General features: G+C 40.8%; 1 protein-coding gene across 1 annotated transcript in view; it reads right to left on the bottom strand.

Annotated features, from left to right (window-relative positions):
- The window catches only part of GLG1 (golgi glycoprotein 1), an 82,265-nt gene that overhangs the window by 33,407 nt on the left and 26,634 nt on the right, over positions 1–22,224 (bottom strand). Inside the window, exons 2-4 of the mRNA XM_063411001.1 lie at positions 10,661–10,693; positions 7,853–7,939; positions 4,160–4,375 (exon numbers count right to left, since the gene is read on the bottom strand). Coding sequence (XP_063267071.1) covers positions 4,160–4,375; positions 7,853–7,939; positions 10,661–10,693 — 336 coding nt within the window. The remainder of the gene's footprint in view (positions 1–4,159; positions 4,376–7,852; positions 7,940–10,660; positions 10,694–22,224) is intronic.

The following is a 22,224-nucleotide window of genomic DNA, read 5'->3' as shown; positions in this document are numbered from 1 at the left end:
TGGCAGTCAAGGCTCACCCCGAGGACAGCAGGACAACTTTGACACACATTGGTGGCACCTGCATCACTGCCCAGCTCTCCATCACCAGAGATGTCCATTCCCACCTGCATCCCATGTGCCAGCAGTTTTGGATGGTCAGCTCAGCCTCAGAGGTACCAAAGCCAAGGGTCATCATCCCACAGCAGGAGCTCACCCAGTCCTGCTCCAGCACCAGCTGCCTGGTGTGTTCAAGGGTGAAACACCTGGTGTGTTCAAGGGTGAAACACCTGCTGCAGCTCTGCTGTGGAATGAATCCTAAAAACCATTTTCCTCTCTCTAGCATCCATTCTCAGAAAACCTCCCTTGCAGAGTTGAAAACCACAAAGTTCACTCCAGAAGTCAGGACTCCCACAAACTGTTGACAAAGTCTAGGCCTCATTTTTCTGGAGCAATACACTGAAACACAAGAGATTAAATCTAAAAACCATATGTGGTTTTTGGAACACAGTTTCACCAACACTATCAAGTTTTAAATGGAGGATTTTAAAAGTTGAAAGTTGTAAATATCTGTAAAACATACTAGATAATTATCTAGTCTGGAGAGCCTTGAAACTCTTCATAGCTTTATGAAAGGATATATCTAGAGCCACAAAAGATACAAGCAGCTTTCCAGTACTGTCCCACAGCACTTTGAGCCACAGAGGAATGGAACTTAATTCTAAATGTGCCCAAGCAAATCGCCTTCAGCACAACACTGTGAGATTTTAATTTCTATGACTAAAATTCAAACTCCAGGCATGCTGCTTTAGGCCAAAACAGAATTTTAAAAACATTGGATTTACTATTCATTTTCCATTCGAAATTTCACTTTCCCTCCAGTATAGTTTAAGCTTTGCAACTGTTGGGGATTTTTTGTCATTTTTCAACAGCTTCCCAGAAAGGATTTTATCCTGTCTGAGACCTGACATGTCTCAAGTACACGTCTGTTCCAGCTAGAGCCTTGCAGACAGAAGCTAGAAAAGTGACCAAAAGAGAACAAAGAGTAAAAAGAAGCAGTAGGCAGGAGGGTAAAATATAACCTTGTCTCATCAGCACAGCACCCTGCACTGGACAGTGCCACCCCACTAAAGCCAGAGCAGCCAGGCTGTGGAAAATCACCCAAGAGATTTACTGGGAGCTCCAGTTCAGCATTCCACCTGGCTAACCCACACAGCAGGGATGCTGGGATGTCTCCTGATTAGCTAATTCCCAGTACTGCAGGTGATAGTACACTGCTATACTACTACACTGAGTAAACAAAGACTGGGCTGAATGTTATCTCTTCCCAGTTAGACTCAGTTCCTTTTGTGTCCAGCATTTTTGTGAAACTAAGGAAAGACAGCAACTGTACTCAAGGCACTTAAAGGTAAAAAAACAAAACAAAAACAAGAAAACAATGGTCTCTTAAGGTGTCTTAATTTAGGAAAAATACTGTTACCTGATAAAGTACTACAAGAGATGTGCAATTAACACTTTCATAGCCTTCATTACAGCAAATAATCAACTATAGCTTGGACATCACAGCTAAACAGCAACTACACACTGGCCACTAGAGTTTGAAACAATCCTGGGCACAACCAGGATTGGTAAAGTAGTTCATTTCAATGAGCAGCTGAAGAAGAAAAGCTCCACTGCAATTACCTATTTCAATTTCGAATTAGATCCCTATTGCATGAAGATGAAACAAATTTAAATACCAGGAGACCAAATTCATTATGAAACACACCAGCTAACTGGAGAGGTGACTGAAACTACTATTAAATGTTCCTCCACTAGCTGGAAAAAGACAGAGGCACTCCCCGCTCATCCCCAGGCATGTTAGAAAACCTAATGCTTTAAAAAGATACATCTCTACAATCTTTCTGCTAAATACAGCAAAATGAATTCTAGGGTCAGATCAAGACTTCTAAGCTGAACTGTATTGCTCTTACAGAGCAGAAACCCAATGTGTGAAAAGAAAACACAGAAACCACGGCATCAGAAGCAACAAACTCAGTAAGAACAGAATTCAATTAGGAAGTATCAAGCAAGTTGAAACAAAAAAAAAAAAAAAGAAGTATAGAAAAGGAACATGGTTAGCTAGCAGAGCAGCTTCAAGGGGCATGGTAATTCCAGATTATCAATTTAAGTGCCTTTCACAGTTAAAAATGCCAGTTTATCCCAGTTACTCTGATGAAGCTATCATACTGCAATCACCCAGCTGCCTGATGTAGATGGAGTTCATGGTCTAGCTGTGCTTATTTCCATAAAAAAAGAGAGAGAATCTCTTCCCCCATCTTCCTCCTCAGGTGTCCAGATCCCATTTATTAAATTCACAGTTACCTTCAGTCATACAAAAGGGTAATGACTGTTCCTCTACAGGTAACTCTCAGAAGCTGCAGCATGGAAATAAAACCTTAACCAGCATCTGATGGAAGCAAATTAGATTTCTCTGAAGCAGCAAAGGGATAGAACAGAACACCAACAAAAGAAATGCTTGCAAAGCCATTTATAGCTGTTTCCATAGCAGTATAGAGTACTTCAATTGCTCCAAGTGCCAAGGATGACAGCATAACAAAAGATATATGACAGGCTGCAATGCTTTTACAAACCAAGGCACAGTATTCTGGGTTGGGTACCAGGAAAGTGAGGAATATGCATGAGCCATCGTAAAACCCATAGAAGTTTGGTTAGTGATCACTTTGCTAGCCCACAGAAACTTGGTGACCCAAAGTTTCCCTTTCTCTGGTGCCTTGAGCCACCCCAGCCATCATCCCCCCTTCACCCATCTGAACTGACCAATGCAGTGGGTTGTGCACAGTTACCCACACTGGCTCCACTCCCACCATATGAGATTTGGGCTATGCTTACAAAATCCCCTCTGCTGTATCCCTTCAGTGCTACCATAAGTATTTTAATTGATTTAAATTTGGTCAAGCCACAGGTAATATGCGGACCTCACACACAGGATTCACGTTACACTTCTGATTCTATACTGATTGCTAAAAGCAATTTCTCATTCTCATTTCATGAGTTCTTTTAGCCCAGTATTAGAAGACAGCTTTACTTTATGGAGAAAGCAAGTAACTCAGCTATTATGAGTCTGTACCTATAGTGCATCCAAGTTCCTCCTGCTTCTGTAGTTGCTTTTGTTCTTGTTTCCAGAAATGAATCCTTATTTTTGTGCTTTCTGTGGCTCAGCTAATTCTTCTGGAATACACTAGAACTTAAATTTAACACACTAGCTGTTAAGAGCTGTGAATATCTCAAACAACTAGGAAAGCTTCTTTTTTTAACCAAAAAATGTGTATCTTATTGCAAACCCCTTCATTAACAGCTCATTTATGAGACTGTTATAAGCATAAAAGCTATAACTTAAAAAGCACTGTAAAAAGTTGTTTGGCTAATTTCAACTTTATATCTAAACATAAAAACTTATTGAAAAAGTCACTCATTCCTGCAGCACTACATATTTGCTGCCTACATTAGCTATGCTGAAGTAGACAGGGAAAGACAGTCCCTTGAAAATAATCCCACATCCAGTCACTATAAACTCAACCTCTGCTTAAGTCTCACAGGCAAAAGAACACTGATTTAGTAAAACCAGGACAGTACTGGTAAGTATGTACTACTAAAATGTGACACCACACATCCTTTGCCCTTCAACTGGTTTTGTAGGGGCAGAGGAAAGAAGCAAACAGATAAAAGCTGATGATCCAGTCTGATCAGCTACAACCTGAGAAAGCAGAAAGGGTTACAGCACAGGCAAAATCACCATGATAACCTTCCTAACAGACCCAAACAGACTGAGAAACAAGACAAGCAGTAGCCCGGCTTAAATCTATTGTTTGGATTCACTGTACTGAGTCAAACTCAAGAGGGCCTCATCAAAGAGACAACTACCGGCCACATCACCTGTAGTGGGGTGTGGAAAAGACAAATGAAAGTCACTGCACAGCAGCTCCTTAGAGGGGAACGAATGCACATTTATTAAAAAGGAACTGCAAACAACCAGGACATCACCCTTTTCAGACAGAGGAGATACACCATGTATTTTCCCAATTGCAAGTAAGACAGTAATACTATTGCAGAACCTCCACATCAGTTTCCTGAAGTGAATGACTTTACAAGTCTATTGGCAATCTACATGTTCTTTGGATACCTTTTCTCCAGGTCGAATGCTGCCACATTTCAGGAGATTGATGTCAGCTTTGCAGTCATCCATGAAGCCACAGATCAACCGATAATCACTGAAGATAATAGCTGTCATTTTCGTGATGTACTGATGGCACTGGTACTCAGTGATGTTGCCTCTGTGATCCACCAAACATGACACCAAAAACCCCTTACCAACTGGTTCATCTGCACACTCTTTTATCTGTTAAAAAAAAAAAAAAAAAGAAAATTACAGTGGCTGCAGCTTATGAATTTAACCTTATAAGAAAATCCTCAAAGAAACTTGCATCTGTAGCTTCAAAATCTGCTAGCAAAGAAACCCTCTAGGCTTTAGTTTGATTTTCAGTGAGTCAGAATAATTGAAAATATTTCAGAAATGAGAAATCTCCTGTGTGCCAGCATCCAAAAAAAGCAAGCACAGCGACCTTGAGAATTATAAACTCTATTGCTCAATAATCGTCTTTTATAATTACACTGAACCCCTGCAATCAAATAGACTTGTAGGAAAAATGCTAGTTTGACAAACCTTTATTTAGAAAACTGAGCATATTACAACATCTTTAAATCATACTTAGATCCCCATTAACCACATGACCTTGCAGAATATAAGATTTTGGCCAGAAGTGAGACTGATTCAAAAGTCAACACTATTTATGGAACTGTTTATAACTTGCTAGGAGATGAAAAATACTATAAAGGAAAATCCTCATCAAATTCTTTTCTATGAGGCTCTTGCATGAACTGATTGTTGGTACTAAAACCATTTTACTCAGTGGTCTAAAAAAAGTAAAAATCACAGCTAACCAAAGCTGAAAGCTGTGTGGGGATTGGAAAAGCAGCGTACAAGAACAGACAGGTCCCCAATATAAATCACAGCCTGCACTGCTCAGGGAAGCAGACAGGCCAAACCCATCACCTCTGCAAGTAAAAGATGCAGGCAGTTTTGACAGTGTCTTTCCAAAGGGAGGGGAAAACATGGTTACTTATCAGTTAAGGATGGTCCCTGGAGGAATCTTTCAATAGCAGCAGTGCAACGCCTCACTCCAAGGAGCACTGAGACTACACAACTCTTTAACCCTGGCAAACCCATGCTGAAATACTTGCCCAGTTCTGGTGGCCCCTGCTCAGGAGTGTGCTGAAAACTGCAGTCATGATCTGCAGAAAGAGCCACTGGCAGGCAGACACTAAAGTTCAGTGCTGACAGGTTTGCAAGGAATAGATACATGGGCTGACTTGATTGCATCAAAGATTTGTCCCTGTAAAAATACTGAAGGGCTCATCAATCTCAAGGAAGATCTATGGCAATCAGTAATTCTGACAGTTTCAGATAACAAGCAAGGGCAGCGCTAAGGGAACAGGCAGGAAACCATTTTATCGGTTCTCAAATACCAAGTTGGAATATTTATATTGGAAATTTAAAAAAATGGAGAGCTGTCTCTAAGAAGATATATTCTAATTCAAACAAGAATAATTCAGAGCACCCTGTGACAGACTCACATGGGTCAGACCGGATGAATAAAACGGATCTCTGCCTCAGTTTATGAGGCCATTACTTTCTGTGTGATAAATAAAACATTCAACATTTTAAACATCATTATCTGAAGGCAGATGTAGAATGGTGAAACATTTTATATCCAATCTAAATAGCTACTAGAAAAGCAGTTACTAAGGTCAATCTAATTGTTACAGATAAGGTGTAAAATACATTTTAAAGTGAAAACACATAGGTCTGTTGGAGGGTGAACAGGATATAGTTGAGCAAGTGCTCTCTGAGAAAGCTGCATCTTTGGTCTGGCTCTACTTCATCTCAAGCACTGTGAGCCAAACCAGCACAGAATGGCAACATGCTGTTTTGGGAAGAGCCTGGCTTTGGAAACAGCTTCAGAGCTCCATGGCCTGAGCCACTGAACTGCAGAAAAGACCAAGCAAACACGTTATTGCCAGGCCACTTCTGAAGCAACTACTTATATGGTAGCCAACTATAATTCTAAGTTAAAGCTCTTGTCAGAACTTATAAAAGCCACAGCAGCTGAGAAGAAAATAAATTGGATTTTAAAACTGTATTTAGCTGAAAAAATTAAAAGTGTACCTTTCAGAACATACCCATACCCAGTTGGGTCAGTCACCATTTCCCAAATGACTATTTCTAGGAATTGCTCTTCTAGTTGTATTTTGTCTTAGTGCAATGCAATAATTTAAACAGAGCTCATTCACCCAAAAAGTCACCTATATCTGTTAGTGGCAATTTAAGGAAAATATGAATAGGTTAATATTGAATGGGAGTAGTACATGCCCACTGTATATCTGTTTTAAAGAGTTTTGTAGAAGTACCTTTAAAGAATATCAGCAGAATGGTTTATGCACCTGTCTCAGTATTAAACACCAGAGGATCAAAGATGAGATTATTGTTCCTTATCTAATCTTTTTCTTTAACTAAAAACCACTCACCAAAAGGCAAAATTGTAAAATTATGTATACCCTTTCCACTGGTTTGTAACATCATATCCCAGATTTACAGGGCATAATTTTACAGCAATGCCAGACTGGCACTGTATAAAAATGATAACTAAACAGACTATTAAAAGAGCATTTTCAAGAATGCCTTGGTTGTAAAAACTCTGCAGCAGCCATATGACATAAACCAGAAAACCATGATCTTTTCTATGATGGCAAAAAAAGTGGGATTCAACAGATTTGGCAGTGTTTGCTTTTGGGAGTTACCAAGCTCCAACTACAACACAATCCTTAGATGCAAGCTGTCTTCCACTGTTTCATCTTCTAGCCTTCTTTTAATAGGTTTGGTTTTTTTTTTTTTGATCTCTCCTTACACTAAACAACTTACACTACAGCAGACTAAATGTTTTTTTAAAAGGCAAGTTTATGGCTAGGTCACACTATATTGGTGGATATACAAACAATGCTTTTGAGAGCATGGCTTAGTGACATGCTACATGCATGTACAGCATGTACAGCTGAAGCCTGTACAGCTGCAGAGAGCCTCGCTTCCACTGCTTCCCTGAAGTCCAGCTGAAAACCACCACAAACAGGGGAAGAGACCTCAGCTCAGCTGGCTCCCACATCAGCACACAGTCTCAAGAGCTGAAGCATGAGCACAAGGAAAGAAATGATTGATCAAGTCATCTCTGAATCTGGACCAAAGTGAGCAGATGCCTGAGATACAGAACACTAACTCCCAGTGCAACCTAAAAAGAGGAAGTTCCTAACATAGTCTCCTTGGAGTAACTACCCTTTGAAACTTGAAAAAAACCCCTCAAGTTGATTGTCATTTGAGGTCTGTGTGCTTATCCCTTCTGCTAGCAAGATACAGTCCAAAACCAGCCTTATGTTAAATTCAGCAGAACCCCTGCTCCAACAACACCCTTATAAATGTCAAATACATGATAAAGAGGGGACAAATCCAATTCTAAACCAATTTCTGACAAAAGGTCTGGTAGGAGCTGGTGGGTTGTTAATTCAGCATTTCTTTCTCCCATCCCTTTGCCTGGTACCACTAAGGTACCTGGATTCTTCAGCAAGGAGATTGAATTCATTACAGGTACAAATTTGGTATAAGATACTAGAGCATTCCCAAATCACTATTCACAAATTAATTCGCTATCACAAAGAAACTGAAAAGCCTCAGTGCCACAAGAGCAGCCATGCTTTCCTCCTGGCTTACCTCAGCAATAGTGGACTTGCAGACTTCTCTGGCCACGGATTCAAACTTTGGATCTGTAGTCAGGTTCAGCTTGTAGTTCCACAAGAGCTATAGAGAAAGCATTTGTAGAAAGGGAGCTTAAGAGCTTTCCATGGAGAATAACAATCACTGCGCTTCAGAAAACAATGAAACATCATTTGTACCCAATCTCTATCATCATCCTCCTACAGTAATAATCAATAATAAAATAAATGATCAGTAATAAAATAAAGTCTCCTCAACAACACCTCTGTCTATTAATTTCAGCAGTAATTTTCTCACAGTGAACAAATTCAGGCTGTCAGAAATCTCTGCAAGGACATGAACTGACTCATTAAAAGCAAAGATAACAAATGAAGAATATTTCATAGCTGAAAGGATAAAACAATCAAAGATTTAACTTGCTACCTGCTGCATACTTAGCAATACCTTTAGCCCACCACACCTTTGTGTGCCAGGGTATGTCTCCCTGATGCAAGTGAACTGAACAAATTAAATCCTCAATATAAGCAGATGTCATGCTGAAAACCTTATAAAAACCTAGCAAAAAAGGCAGGAGACAAAGCCGCTTGATCCTTCTGTAAGGACTGGGACCAGACAACTTTGTGGATGCAGATATATTTCAAATCTATGGGAGGTTCTCTCTTGCTAAACAAAATGATACATTAGAGCTCAGACTGCAAAAATGCCTCTCTGAGGACAACTGTTCTTCCAAGGGCCAGCAATGAGCTCATGAAGGAGCCTCAATGCACAGGGTCATTGTGCAAGCATCAGTCTTGGGCAAGTCACACCCTGTAGATATATACACACATCCCAGATGTCCTCCTGAGGCACCATGAAGTGAAAATACAGGGTAGTCGCAAAACCTCAACAAATTAACAGCTGAAGTGTTGCCTGATTGCTCTGTTAGCTCATCTGTTTTTCCAGGAACTTAAGTTGTGTTTAAACATTTTTCATTAACCTAAAGATTAAGAAGTTTTTAAAATTAATTTTAAAAATTTGCCTTTGGGACAAATTAATATCAAAAAGATAAAATTTGGTCAAACTTTTACTTTGACATTTCACTTGTACATAAAACACTGGGAAAACAATCACTTGATCTACACAAGTTTTGCATCCACTCCAGGAGGGTAGAAGCACAGAGAGACAATCAAAATCAGAATTAGCATAACTGCACCACCTTCCACACCTCTTATGGTTTTGGAGCTGTGAAAAGTTAAAAAAGGAGGTGATGGGAAACTAGGGTGTTACAGATGGAGTAAATTGTAAACATGAGGTTTAACAGGTAAAACGAACGGGGACTCTCTCCTTGCAAAGAGCACTGTAGGTCTCTCCCAGGCAGAACTGGCAGTACAAGAATGAGGACACAAGATGAGAGTACATCTCTGCATTTGTAATCTCACACTTTGGAGAGGCTCAAAATGAGATGCTCTCCAAATGAGCCTGCCTACAAACAGAAAGAAGGTTAAACTTGCAGCTTAGAAGTCCTGATTTTAGCACTAGGCATTATTTTCCAGGGCATGATCAGCAATTGTACTGGGGAGAGAGACAAAGAAAACATTTGAACATGAGACAATCTCTGTGGTCTAATTTTTTATCACCTCCCTTCAATTTCTGCATGAGAAAATGAGACCTAGCCCACAGCTCTTATTTGTGAATGGCTTCCACAATCCACATCCACCCAACATTTGCCTTGAAGCAGAGACACACCATCACTTAATCCAGCAGAAGAAAGATCCAACTTTGATTTCTAGAATTCTCAATTTCTTCTTCATTCAGGTAATCTTTGCTGACACATTTAAATGTCAGGCAGATACATTTTAATTACTGGAGTTTTCTCTTTTTCAAAAAGACTTAAACAGAAACATGTGCCCTTCATCTGATCCAACCCTGCACAATAGAGAATTACAACTGCCAACAAAGTCAGGCAGTGCTAAAGGTTAATTTATAAACACAGTTGGAAATTACTAGTTGTACAGCATGACCGGGTTTCATCTCTGGAATGTATCTTCCAATAATAATGGAAAATACAGCTTCTCAAGCATCCAGAATCAAGACTGTCACTGAGGCATGCACTTGTCTGTCTGTGTTCACGGCTAACCAAGCAATTAAGGATCTTGATATGGTTATGCTGACAGAATAGAAATGAGAAACACCAAATGGAACCTAATACCAACCTCAGCAATGATTTTTTTTTTCTTTTTTTTTGAGAGTCTTGGGATTTGAAGAGTCAGCTTGACAGCCCAAAAACTGGCTAATAGTTTGCTCACTGTTAAACACAGTGCTGAGAGGAAATCTGTTCTAAAACCAGCCAAGTGTCTCAAACTGTCTCTAAATATCACACCCCCACAGCATTTTCCAAGTGAGTCTAAGAATTTAGCAGCTGTGAAAGTAATACAGAAGGTGTCAACAGCTGAAATTAAGAGTTTAAATTCAGTACTGCTCACATCTTTCCCAAAAGGAACACATCACATTGCTCCCAGTAACTCACGGGAACCACCCCCAATTATAAAACAGGAAAGACGTCTGCTACCCTCCCCTGATATAGAAGTACAGTTTATAAAGTTCTTAAAAATGTTCCACTCTGAAGTCTCCGTTAAAACCAATGTGGTTATACTGGGTTAAAGAAGTCACCTTGTGTCCTTCCTCCAAAGGCCAGAACAGAAACCTAAATGTGTCTTGATTAATACGCTTTGCAAAGTACCAAACTATGCAAAATACCTCAGGTTCACAAGGGATAGGAGGTGCAAATGCCATAGCTAGAGAATGAATAAACAAAGCAATACTTACATGATTGCAGTCTGAAGAGATTTCATTATCTGGCTGAAAGGAGAAAAAAAAGGAGTGTCAGTTTACTACCAATGTGATGCATTTAACAGAGAAGAGTCTAAACTTTTGAAACTAAAATACTGTCAACTCTTTTCCACTGTAATAAACAAGTTGACACAACTGACAGGAAATTTTAAAATCAGCATCACAAGAGTGATGATACCTAACCAGCAAAAAACGAACAGGTACTTTAGACACTATGCTGTATTAACAGAACAAACAGCATAAGAGAGCAGCATTTATGTAGACACTGCAAAAACATAATGAATGCACTGGCATCTGCCACAATTGCCCAAACTAAGAAGGCAAAAAGGCACCCGTGGGAAAACAAAGAAGTAGGAGCAGAATTTTAAAGAAAAATTAGTTTGGTGCATACAACTGAGCAAGAATGGTAGGATTCACTCCCCTCTCCCAGACTGAAATGTTCATATTCTCCATTTGAGAAGTAACATCTTTTCTTTCAGTTGTACATAAAAGGGCTGGTTCAAAGCAGCCCCAAGATTAATACTTTCAACTGGGAGAAAGTGGTGACATCCAATATTCATAAATCATTTCAAAATATTCACTGTATTCTCCTGGGGAAAGAACACTGAGTGCAAACCATCCCGTTCTCCTTTCAGCCTGAGTAGCTCTCACAGTGAAGAGTTCCTTGAAAAAAGTCAATCATACCAACTCCTATCTCCTCCCCACAGCAGAACAGCACAAAATCACCTGGCTGTCACACCCACAGAAAAATCAACCCTGACTCACAAAGTCTCTGCTTCTACTGATACTTAAGATGCCAAACATGCTTTAAGAGCCAAAAGACACAAAACCATTCTAAGCTTAAACACATCATTGACACCGAGATGTTAGACCTCAGGGATGTGACATAAGAGAACCAGCACTTCAGCAGTTTTGGAAGGAAGCAGAGCTTTTCAGTGCAAGCATTTGCTGCTGCACGATCTGCTACACCAACACTTGTACCATTGGTGCTTTGGGGATCATGAACACAAGTTTATGAGGAAAAAAAAGCAAGCCTGGAAAACATTTCCAAGCTCTAATTACCGCCATTATTAACTAAAGCACTTTTATTTTTTATAGCAGTAAGTGGCAGAAATCACCTCTCCACTTTGAACATAAAAAATGGCACCGGAAGGATTACAGTAATTAATTGCAGTTTGGTCAGACTGACATGATCTAAAACTGTATCTCCCAAAGTAATTATAAATTTGAAAATTTGGACATCAACTTTTTTTTTAAAGACTAGCAGATGTCTGCTAGTTATCCTCAGACTGCAGAACTGATTCTTTCAGCTGAAAACTAAGAGGCCACCCAAATTGCTCTATTTTACAGCAGCCTCTAAGATCAACACTATTGTCACTTACAAAGTGTACTTTTCATAATTTTCTGCCCTCATCCCAAATCCTTCAGCAACAGATGAAGGTTTTAGACTAATTTCAAAAGCTGGGAGGTAGAGTGCCCCCCACTGTAATTGCTGCCTCAGTCTTTTAGTCAAGGATAGTTTCTTTATAAAATGTATATAGACTAGCACTGGAATTCTGCTATACAGGACGGGACTTCTGAACACATTTGCAGGCAGGAGAATTTGTAAGGGTCAGAGAGCACTCCCACAAAGCCCTTCAGGGTCACTTCCATTATTTTTGCACCCTTCAACCTGGTAACCTTTGCTTCAGATCCACCAAAGATTAAAGCTCAGGGTTTTTTCTGGAAAGATGAACCTGAAAAGATAACATACCAGTTCTCACTAACTTGATAAGCCTAAACAAGCTTTTCTTGAAATACACAGCAATAAAAAGTTACATACTGAAATACAAGACTTCTCTGTGTTCTGCAGCAAACCTCAGGTCTGTGAAACAAAATCAAGCATTATTCTTCTGAGAAGAGTAATGGAACTTAAATGGGACTTTAACTAAGCTTTAGTACTGCATTCATTCACAGCTCAGTACTTAAATATGCAAAGTGTATTATCTAGCCAATAACCCTTTCAATGTGGAACAAGATGACCTCCTGCTAGCTAAGACCTGTGATCCTTCCTCCTTGTTACCAATAGAAGTATTGGTGAGGTGGATTCATGCAATGCTGATCTCCTTATTTCAGTGAAGCAACAGGAGAAAAACAATCCTTTTAACTTCTGTCTGATTGACTGAAGGGCTGACTTTGAAGAAGAGGAAGAAAAATATCTCCAGTGCAACCCACACGCGTTTGCCTTGCTAACGCCTGTGGCCCTCTGTCCACTACATCCACCCAAGAAACCTTCCAAACGAGCAGTTTCAGACCCATATGCAGTAAGAGTCATGAAAGACTCCTAAGTAAAAGTAGGATTCAAATTATCACTAAGGGAAGTTGAAGAGCAAAAAAAGCTGAATTGTATTAGTTCCATATGGTGAGCTTGTGGAACACGGATGCTCAGAAGACCCCCAGGGCAAAGGGAAGGAAGAGAGCAGCCTAGACCAGCACCACATGCTAGTCAAGGCATTTTAGGAGAGAAAGCTGATGGCAAGGACATTCCACTGACTAGCAAGAGAGAAGGACTCCTCTTACACCTCTGAACTGAAGGATTAAAAACAGCCTTTACAGAAAATGTGTGTGCCTCTGGGCTCACAGAAGCTTTTGCCGTTTAGCAGCTTCAGTGGGAATATATTGCCTCCCTTTACAGTTCTCTAAAGAAGTTCTCCAAACTCCTTCACGCACTAACACTCACATTCCAGAGTACAAACACCACTTCCTACCTCCCTGGGAAAGCAGAGTTTAGAACAAATACCACATATAAGAAAAACTGAGCAGAAAAAGCATTTTCTTCCATACAACCACAAACAACAGCCACAAATCACCCTGCATTAGCATTATGAACTCCACAGAAAAATTCAAAGGTTTCTCTGAAGTCCTGTCACCGCCAGACTGAAGTCATCAACACTGCTGTGCTTAAAGGTGCCTTTTCCCATCCACCAGATCCCAACCCACTGAAGTAAACCATGGGAGTCATCCATCCCTTTCTAAATCTCTCTGCTTTGGCAGCAGCATGAAACTAGGTCAAAACTATACAGCCCACCCCACTACCCAGGCCTGAAAGGCCACAAGGTGTTGATGCTTTAGCAGCAGAAAAGGACCATTATCACACTGGGAGCCACAGGAACAGGTAATGGGGACTGACTGAACCAGTGTCATGCTTCACCACCCAGTGCACAGCACACTTCCTGGGATGCAGTTACTGCCACTCCCTCAGTGACAGTCACAGCCCCTCCCAGCTGGGTATACAAACCACATTTTTCAGGTATCAAGCTAGGTAGACTTGCTGGACACCTGGAAACTGCACAGGCCAGATGCAAGGTAGGGATCAAGGAGACATCTGGTGGAGCCACCCTCCTGCAAACCTTTCCAATGCAACTGCTAGAAAATATGCTGCAGATGAATATCAGGAAACATGAGGAGATAGAGCAGTCTAGGCAAGAATCAACACAGCTTTTGTAAAAGAAAAACCACATATCACACAACCACCCATGCTTCAAACCTACTGAAACATCCTGGAGTTCTGAGCCAAGAAGCATATGGCTACAGTAAACCGTTTTCACACATCCTGCAATCCTGAAAAAGTCATGTGTGATAGGAAAGTTAAAACCAGCGACAGTTTAAGTTCAAACCAGATAAGAAGATGCCAATTACACATTTAGTGAGCAATGAAAGTTAAACTTGCTAAGCCAAGCTTGAAATATTCTAATGCCACTGAACTCTTAATACTAAAAATGAACCCTGTGCTGTCATGTCAGCAAAAAACTTAGTATTTACCATCCATGTTTTGAAAAGAGCCACTTTAGGGCATGGTAACTGTGGATGTATCATGGACCAAAGTTGTAAATTCCTAGCTTCCATATACTTTGCTTATTTCATATAAATAGTTTTTCCCAGTTACAAACAGAGCTAAAGTCTGCAATGCAGCAAATCATTTACCCAAATAACTATGTCCGCACTGTGTTAGGAGTTCCTAGTTTATACAAGTGTATTACTCCAAGTTATACACAAACACCAAACCACCTCCAAAACATACACAGAACTTTGTGTATAAAAATCAAACTATCAGGACCAGCAGCAATTTCTTTAGTCATCTGGCACACACAGAGCAAGTGGCACATCACCCTGAACATCAAATTCTGCTATTTTTTAAAACTGTTTTTACTGAGCTTTTACAAGCTTTTCCACCCTTGCTGACATTTTATATCCTTCAAGGGTATGACACTATTAAGGTAAGTACGCTTATTCAGTCCAGTATCTGCTTCAAACACCAAGAAAGCTCAGCAAGTCCTACTCTTTCTGTTGTAGCTTTGATAGGAAGTCAAAAGTGGTTTTGCTTGTTTCACATTTGACATTAAGTAAGGTCTTCAGCAGCCTGTGTACCTTTCCTGTACAGCAAAGATCCCTCCGTGGGCAAATACCAAAGGCAGGAAAAGCACAGAAAACGTTCAAGTTTTGATTCCAGTACATCAGAAGTGACCACAGACCAAGGTGCAATTTTAAGGAAACAAGGATTCCATTTGCCTGACCAGTCCAGTGTCTCTGCTGGCTCTTCCCAGTAAATCACTTTCGCTGAGCTAGCTGTTCCCACCCATGCAAAGCTGCACGATGGGTGCTCAGAAGCTGCACAGCTGCTCCATGCTGGAAGTGCCTTCTCACACAAGCTATTCTTGTCCCTGCTGCTTCTGCCTCTCCCTGCATAGGGGACTCTAAAGCCCCTAAATCCTCTCAGCCTTTCTCCTTTCAACACAGATTCACACATCAGAGCACATTCCAACAGTCAGCACAATCAAAGCAAATTTGCCCCAGATGTTTGCTTGTTCTTCCCTTAGTCCCCTCTCTTCCTTCTCTCAAAGGCTTTCCAGGCAGTCCTCACGAGCTGTGGAACAAGACAGACCTTGAAATTACGGGTTTGCCACCTAAGTTTGGCAGCACTGCTACCAGATATAATGTTTCCCTCAACACTCCTCCACAACAGAGCTCTGCTGCTAAGCATAGCACCGACACTGAGCTGCAGATCCTGCCAGGAGGTTTCAGGATTTGCTCCTGGAAAACTCTCTCACAATGCCACAAAGAAGCTTCAGGGACCAAAAGGCATGCAAGGATGCTGTTAGAGCCACAAGAGAGGATAAAAGAAGAAGGGAAGGGAAGCTGTTATCCCATCAACCGAGGTGAAAGGGAGACTGCTCTCTGTGTCACCCCTCTAGTTGACTTGTGCTCATTGCACTATCCAAATCTCAGCAAATCAACAGAAAACTGTCATTTTAGAGTTTTCTGCCGGGTTAGTACAACAGGGTTTATGGAGAAGTCCCCTCAGCACCATTGAGTTTACTGGGAATGTACAGTGGCATCTCCATCTCCAGCATCAAGCAGGCCACAAGCTATGCTGAGACAACTTTATTTTCAAACCACTTTTCTGGATGGCATTCTGCCTTAACCACAACCAGAAATAATACCAGATAAATTCTAGAGTATTCCAGTAAAGAATCAATAGCATGAGCATTGGCACAACTGCACAGCATCCATTGGTGATGCAGAAGACAAACAAGCCAAGAAAGAAATGGAGGTCTCAAAAAATAATTCCAGTGCAACAGCTAATGAAGAGGTTTTTATCAAATATGTTCTCTTTGTATTTGTCTACGTATTTTATCAAATACGTAATCTCTTTGTAAGTCAAATTCTGTGACTTATTCTCAATACAGACTTCACATCTTTTGACAGTATATCCCCTATAGTACCCCAAGTTGAGCTTAACTTTGTAGAAAGCTTCCAAAAAGCCACAGAGCAATATTCTGTTTTACACAAATAAAAGGTTGTTGTACATGGAGTGGTAAAGCTCCTGTCTCCTCAGATGAAAACGCTGCTCTAACCATGCTTTGTTCTTCAGAGAATCATGTTTTGGCTGCACATGGCCTGGAACCAGAGAAATCCTTTGTAAATTAGCTTTGTACAGGAGCTAAGAAAACAGCTCACACCAAAAGCTCCACGTACCAAAGCACAGAAATGCAGGTTTCAGAGCAAATGCTGCTTAGTCACCGTCCCATTCCCACAGGCCAGCAGAAGGAGCGCTGTGCTCAAGAGCAAAGCCAAGAAGCACTGACATTCCCGCCCTGGCAGCAGCTCCATTACACCATTGCTGCTGGAGAGCACCTCTAAACCAGTACCAGGCTCCCCTGCCAAGGGCTACTGCTTCATTCAGCAGCGTGAACAATGCTCTAAACACTCCACCAGCCAATATTCATATTTGTCTTTGTTTTTCAACATGTGGGCTCATGACTCCAATTTTCCACACTGAAAGCCATACAGTGCTCCCAAGGATCCCTCCTCAGGGGCATTTTCCTCCCCCTCTTCCAGCAAGGCACATGTGTCACATCAATCAGGCACCCATCCTCACCAAGGTGCAGTAAGCATCTCCTGCCCTTGTTCAGGGGCGTGAGCAGCACTGCCTTAATCCTAACAATTTACATTCATGCATTCCACCTCCGAACCAAAATAAGGCGAGCATCCAAACAGGTGGGAAGCAGACTCTGCTATTTTTAACTCCTGCCAGCTATTCTGTTTAGAGGCAATAAAAATCAAATACCTCAGAGAAGCCACTTCAGCCTTAACCACAAACCACAAGAAGAACCATTTTATTTTGAAGTTTTCGCTTCTTCCTTCAGGACAGTGGTGAGAGGAACAATTACATTTAACATCACTACTTCCAAAACATGATGGATGTTATATTACACATGGATGAACAGGCCTGTAGAGGTTCTTACACAACACCCAGCACTAGTCCTTGGCTGTCACAAGAACAGGACTATTTTAATCTTCTGCGTGGTGTATGTTGCCCATAATTCCCATGCAATATCCAACATCTGTTTTGTTATCTGGCAATGCCAACAAGAGGGTCAGGATGTACCAAGGGACTCCACATAGCACCTTTCCATTGCTATTACCCTGCAAGAGATTTCCAGAAAATACAAAGTCTCCTGGACCCTGGCTGTAAGATGAAATGTGATGGGGAAGTCTCCCTCAAAAGCAAGAGCACCCTGAGAACAGCCAGTGTTCAGACACTCCTAACAGCTGGATTTTAAATATAACACTGAAATTTTCTTCAGAAGATCTGCAGGGGTACAGCACAACACTTGATTCTTCACTGCAGTGAGAAGCAGGTGATGAACAAGAGTCCCGAGTGGGGAAACTCCCCAGTGTTCTGTTCTGAAACAGAAAATAAACTGTTTCAGTTCTTCTCTCACTTAAGCGCTAACTACAGTCATTGACTTTATCATCCCCTGTATGTGTCAATCTGACCACAGTACTATTCGAACACGAAAAAGAAATCTATGACAAATGCACAACGACCAGGGCCAGCCACCACCCTTCCTCATGTGAGTCCATCCTTTCTTTACTATAACGTTGACAAACTCACTGGAAAAGCTGTAGGTATTGCACAGCTGCCGAGAGGCTCCAATGGTAGCTTGAGGCTCCCCAAGGCTCTGGTGACAGCAATGGAAACACTGATAGGACATGTCCCAAAGTAAGTTCATTATGTCAAACATAACATGGGAGCTGAGAAGAGCCATGTCAAGTCAAAAGCCACATAAGCTCTTGACACCACTAACAATGGCCAGAAGCCAGGACTTTAAAATACTTTAAGAAACCACCCCATGTCAGGAAAAAGCTGGACTTGCTACATTATTCATTCTCCAATTCTTCCAAAGAAATTTCTCCATTGAAAACTTTCTGTTTATTCAAAAGAAAGTAGTGCATGAGGCTAGAGAGGCCAATACAAATTCATTTAAGGAATAACACTGCACTTGCACACAGTGGGAATATGCAAATAAGCACAAAGGGCTAATGTATTAGGGTCCACAGCACAGACCACAAGAGCAGCTCGTGAGCAGCATCACTCTGCAACGGAATTAGGACATTGCCTCAGCAGTCCAGAGGATTTCTCCAACCCTGGACGAGTTTCCCCCACGAGATCTGTTTTGCTGGATTCTCACCGTCACCCGCTGAACTCAGCAGGAAGGATCTGTAGGCTATTTTTAGCGAGTCCTAGAAAAGGCACAATGCCCCGCTTCCATTTCAAGTTCTTCCCATACAAGAAGGGCTGCCCATGAGATGCACATCCAAAATAAACCCTGCTCCCTATGCTACCCTGCACTTTAGAAGGCAGTACTGAGCTGCACATCCCATATAATAGCTGAAAACAACCTACCATCAATTTTAAGTCCTTTATAATTAAAATTAGAAGAGACTCAACAGAAAGTTCTGAAATTCTCTTTAAGGCAGCCAGTTTCATCCTGCTGTACCCACAATTTAACAGCTCTAGTTACCATTTCTGCCATTGTTCTCAGTAACATGAATTTTAGATAAATGTATTTATCAGGCAAAGAAACACTAGTCAGGATAAGTCAACTGAAGCTTTAGTCAGAGAGGTACCTACCACCTGCCTCTGACCAAGACACAGAGGAAATTCAAGGAAGCACCTGCAACCAGAATTTGAGTCCTTTCTCCTTGCCCTGGAGAACCAAAACCACCCCCAAGTCCATCTGAAGGATGGCACCATCAATTGACTAGACTAGGCAAGGTGTACCAAATTCAAAATTCATGAGGATACTGGAGGACTGCTCTGTGACAAGGGACTCAGAGGGTAGGACTGCTTCTGCTCTTGAAGCCATAAATACATCACTTGGGAACCTGCTAACACACTTCCAGGGCAACCCTTCCTCTCCTGCTCCATGAGCTCATTGCCAGTTTCTGACAAATGAACCCTTTCCACAGGTGCAGACAAAATAGATTCTCAATTACAACCGTATTCACATTAATGCCTTGAAGATGAGGCTCTGAACAGGAATTGAGAATAGAGAGTAACTTTTTCTAATAATTAAGAAATTAGAAAAAAAAATGTTCTCAAGTCTCAAAGGTCACAATGACCAGGAAAGCTAGACCAATGTATTAGGCATTTTTCCATGTAAAACAACTGTTCTGATCCAGTATTTGAGTACTTTAGTTCTACTTCAACAATACTCATCTTCCATATTTTAATTAAGTTTCCCATTTCTACCCCAAAGCAGCTTAATGCATGGAGAAGTAATTCAGTAGATAATGACTTTCCATTTTAAAACATTATTAGAAAAAGATAGAAACATTAACATGCAAGCATTTAAATAATTACAGATCATATCAATTTAGTCAGGAAACATACCAAGCTTAGCAATAAAAGCTAAGATTAGCTGCAAAATATTATCACCAAACTAGAAAGCTCTAGAAAGATTACTAGAGTGTTCAAGCAAGACTGAAATTATTCCAATCTAAGCTTCTTGCTTATTTAAATCAATCTGCCTGGGAGCCACACAAATTATTGTGGTAAATTGATTTCCCTAGTGTCTGGTTCTCCTTTTGCAAGAGCCATGACAAGAAAAAGACCAGAAAGACAAGATGAAACCAGCTGATTCACAACATCATTAGGCATTCTGCATTCAGACAGATTATACATCACAACATTAGACCAAGTTATAAATGTCTTGGCGAGTGAAGGCGGCCAGGCTCAGTGACTCACAGCAGGGCTGCAGGTGCAGTGCTCAGTCACAGACTTCAGCACCAGCACCAAACCAGAAATGCCATTTTTCTTCTTGGAGACTCCAGCAGTGCCACATGGCTAATGCACTTTATTACCCCATTTCTGCTATACTTCAGCAACACACATCTAGATTTTATCTAAAACAATTTTCAGCAAACCTGCTGTGCTAATGCCTTTACTGATGTGAAAAATACAGCGGTGCTTCATTCCTTCTCGGCCAAAAGGCAGAGCATGCCACTCAAAAGGCATCTTACTGAAACTTAAATAAATGCTTATAGCATTTACCTAAAGAATTGCACTGGTATAAATAGCAGCTTGTTTTGAAGCTGATCAGAGAAGCAAGATTAAAAAAAAAAAAAAGAAAAAGAAAAAACCCTCAAGTGGGATCACATAGCAGTTACCAAAATTCAACCACTGCTCAAAGACAACCTTTTCTTCACCAAGAAAAGCCATTTGAGCTTTTTTTCAGAATGAAGTTTTTGTGCACACCTAATGAAAGCGATTGCTGTGTGTTCACTTCCCACAGGGGAGACACATTTCATATGAAACGAGTTATCCAGAAACATTTACTATACACATCTGCACCAATAAGGAAATGAGTCATCAACCCACTGGCAGGCCTGATTCATAGCACACGGCTCACTTCAGCTATTTAGGAATCTGTGTGCGGAATACAGGGGAAAGGCAGATGCAAGTCACGAGTCTTTTTAAGAGACTACTTTTGAAATGCCAACTAAATGTATTTTTCCTACCTTTGGTTGGGCATAATTTCCTCAAAAGCATAGGACCAGCATGGTGCCGTACACAGCTGCAGAACTTTTCACCTGGATGAATCAGAGTATTTTCTTTATATAACTGGAAGAAAAGCAAACCCTGGATAAAATCGCTTGGATTTTGATCAACAAAAAAATGAATGTGAATGAGTCTTTACAGCCAGTGGTAAGGCAAGGTTTCCATTGGATTAGTAACAAACTACCAAATAAAAAGTCTGCTTGCCTTTAGAATATGCAAACAAATGCCCTGCTACAGGACCAAAACAAGTACCTATCTTCAGTCCACTACATGGAATAAAGGATAAAAACAAAGAAAATTGTACATAAATCTTATTTAAAATTTTGCAGTTCCTCACAAAGTTAGATACGGGTTGAAGTTCTTAGCCTTGTTCCCAGAAGAAGCCTGGAGCACTGAGCTGCAGCACACTTCCCCACAGGTACTGGTCTACTATGCCATAGAAGCTTGGCTTTTAATGTATTTTGTGTTTTTGAGAGTTCCTTTCCAAAAAGCACTTGGGTTTTCAGCTTGAACTACTCAGCTCAATAGTTAGATAGAGCCATAAACCCAAGCACTTTGCCTGAAAATTCTGAACTGTAATGGTAATATAAGGGATTTTAAATGATACCATGGTAAGCAGCCAGGTCAGTAACAGTTCCCCTCAAGCCAAACTAAGAAATTATAGCTGACTAGCGTTGCACAAATGAGCAACTTAAAAAAAAAAAAAAGAAAAAAAGAGGCCACATTTGATGCTGGATTTTAGAAGTGAGTTTGAAGAGCTTTCTGGAAAGGAACGTTAGTAGAAAAATGTCTTACTGGGATGCAGGGAAGCCAGACACCTGCCTGCAAATCCTCCCAATTACTGTTTCCATAACTCCTACTTAAAAAGCTATGAATAAAGACAAGCTGCAATTAAAAAGACTGAGCACACCTACAGCTTTTTTGCTAATAATGACAGAGAGAAAATAATGGGGGAGAGAGGCAGAGGGGCGAACAGCAATAAGCTCGTCACTGCCACAGCTCTGTACCAACACATGGCACAACGCTCCACACAGGACCACCACCAACATCACTGCTGAACAATTCTCACCTGTCAAAACACAGGAATTAAATCAACAATTCAACTGCTCTAGAAACAGCTGGTTATTCTTTGTCACCATTATTCCTGACAAAC

This window comes from Prinia subflava, chromosome 13 (assembly GCF_021018805.1).
Source record: "Prinia subflava isolate CZ2003 ecotype Zambia chromosome 13, Cam_Psub_1.2, whole genome shotgun sequence".
In the NCBI taxonomy this organism is placed as follows: Eukaryota; Metazoa; Chordata; class Aves; order Passeriformes; family Cisticolidae; genus Prinia; species Prinia subflava.
Note: the sequence above shows the minus strand (reverse complement) of the source record. Positions and strands in the feature narration are given on the sequence as shown.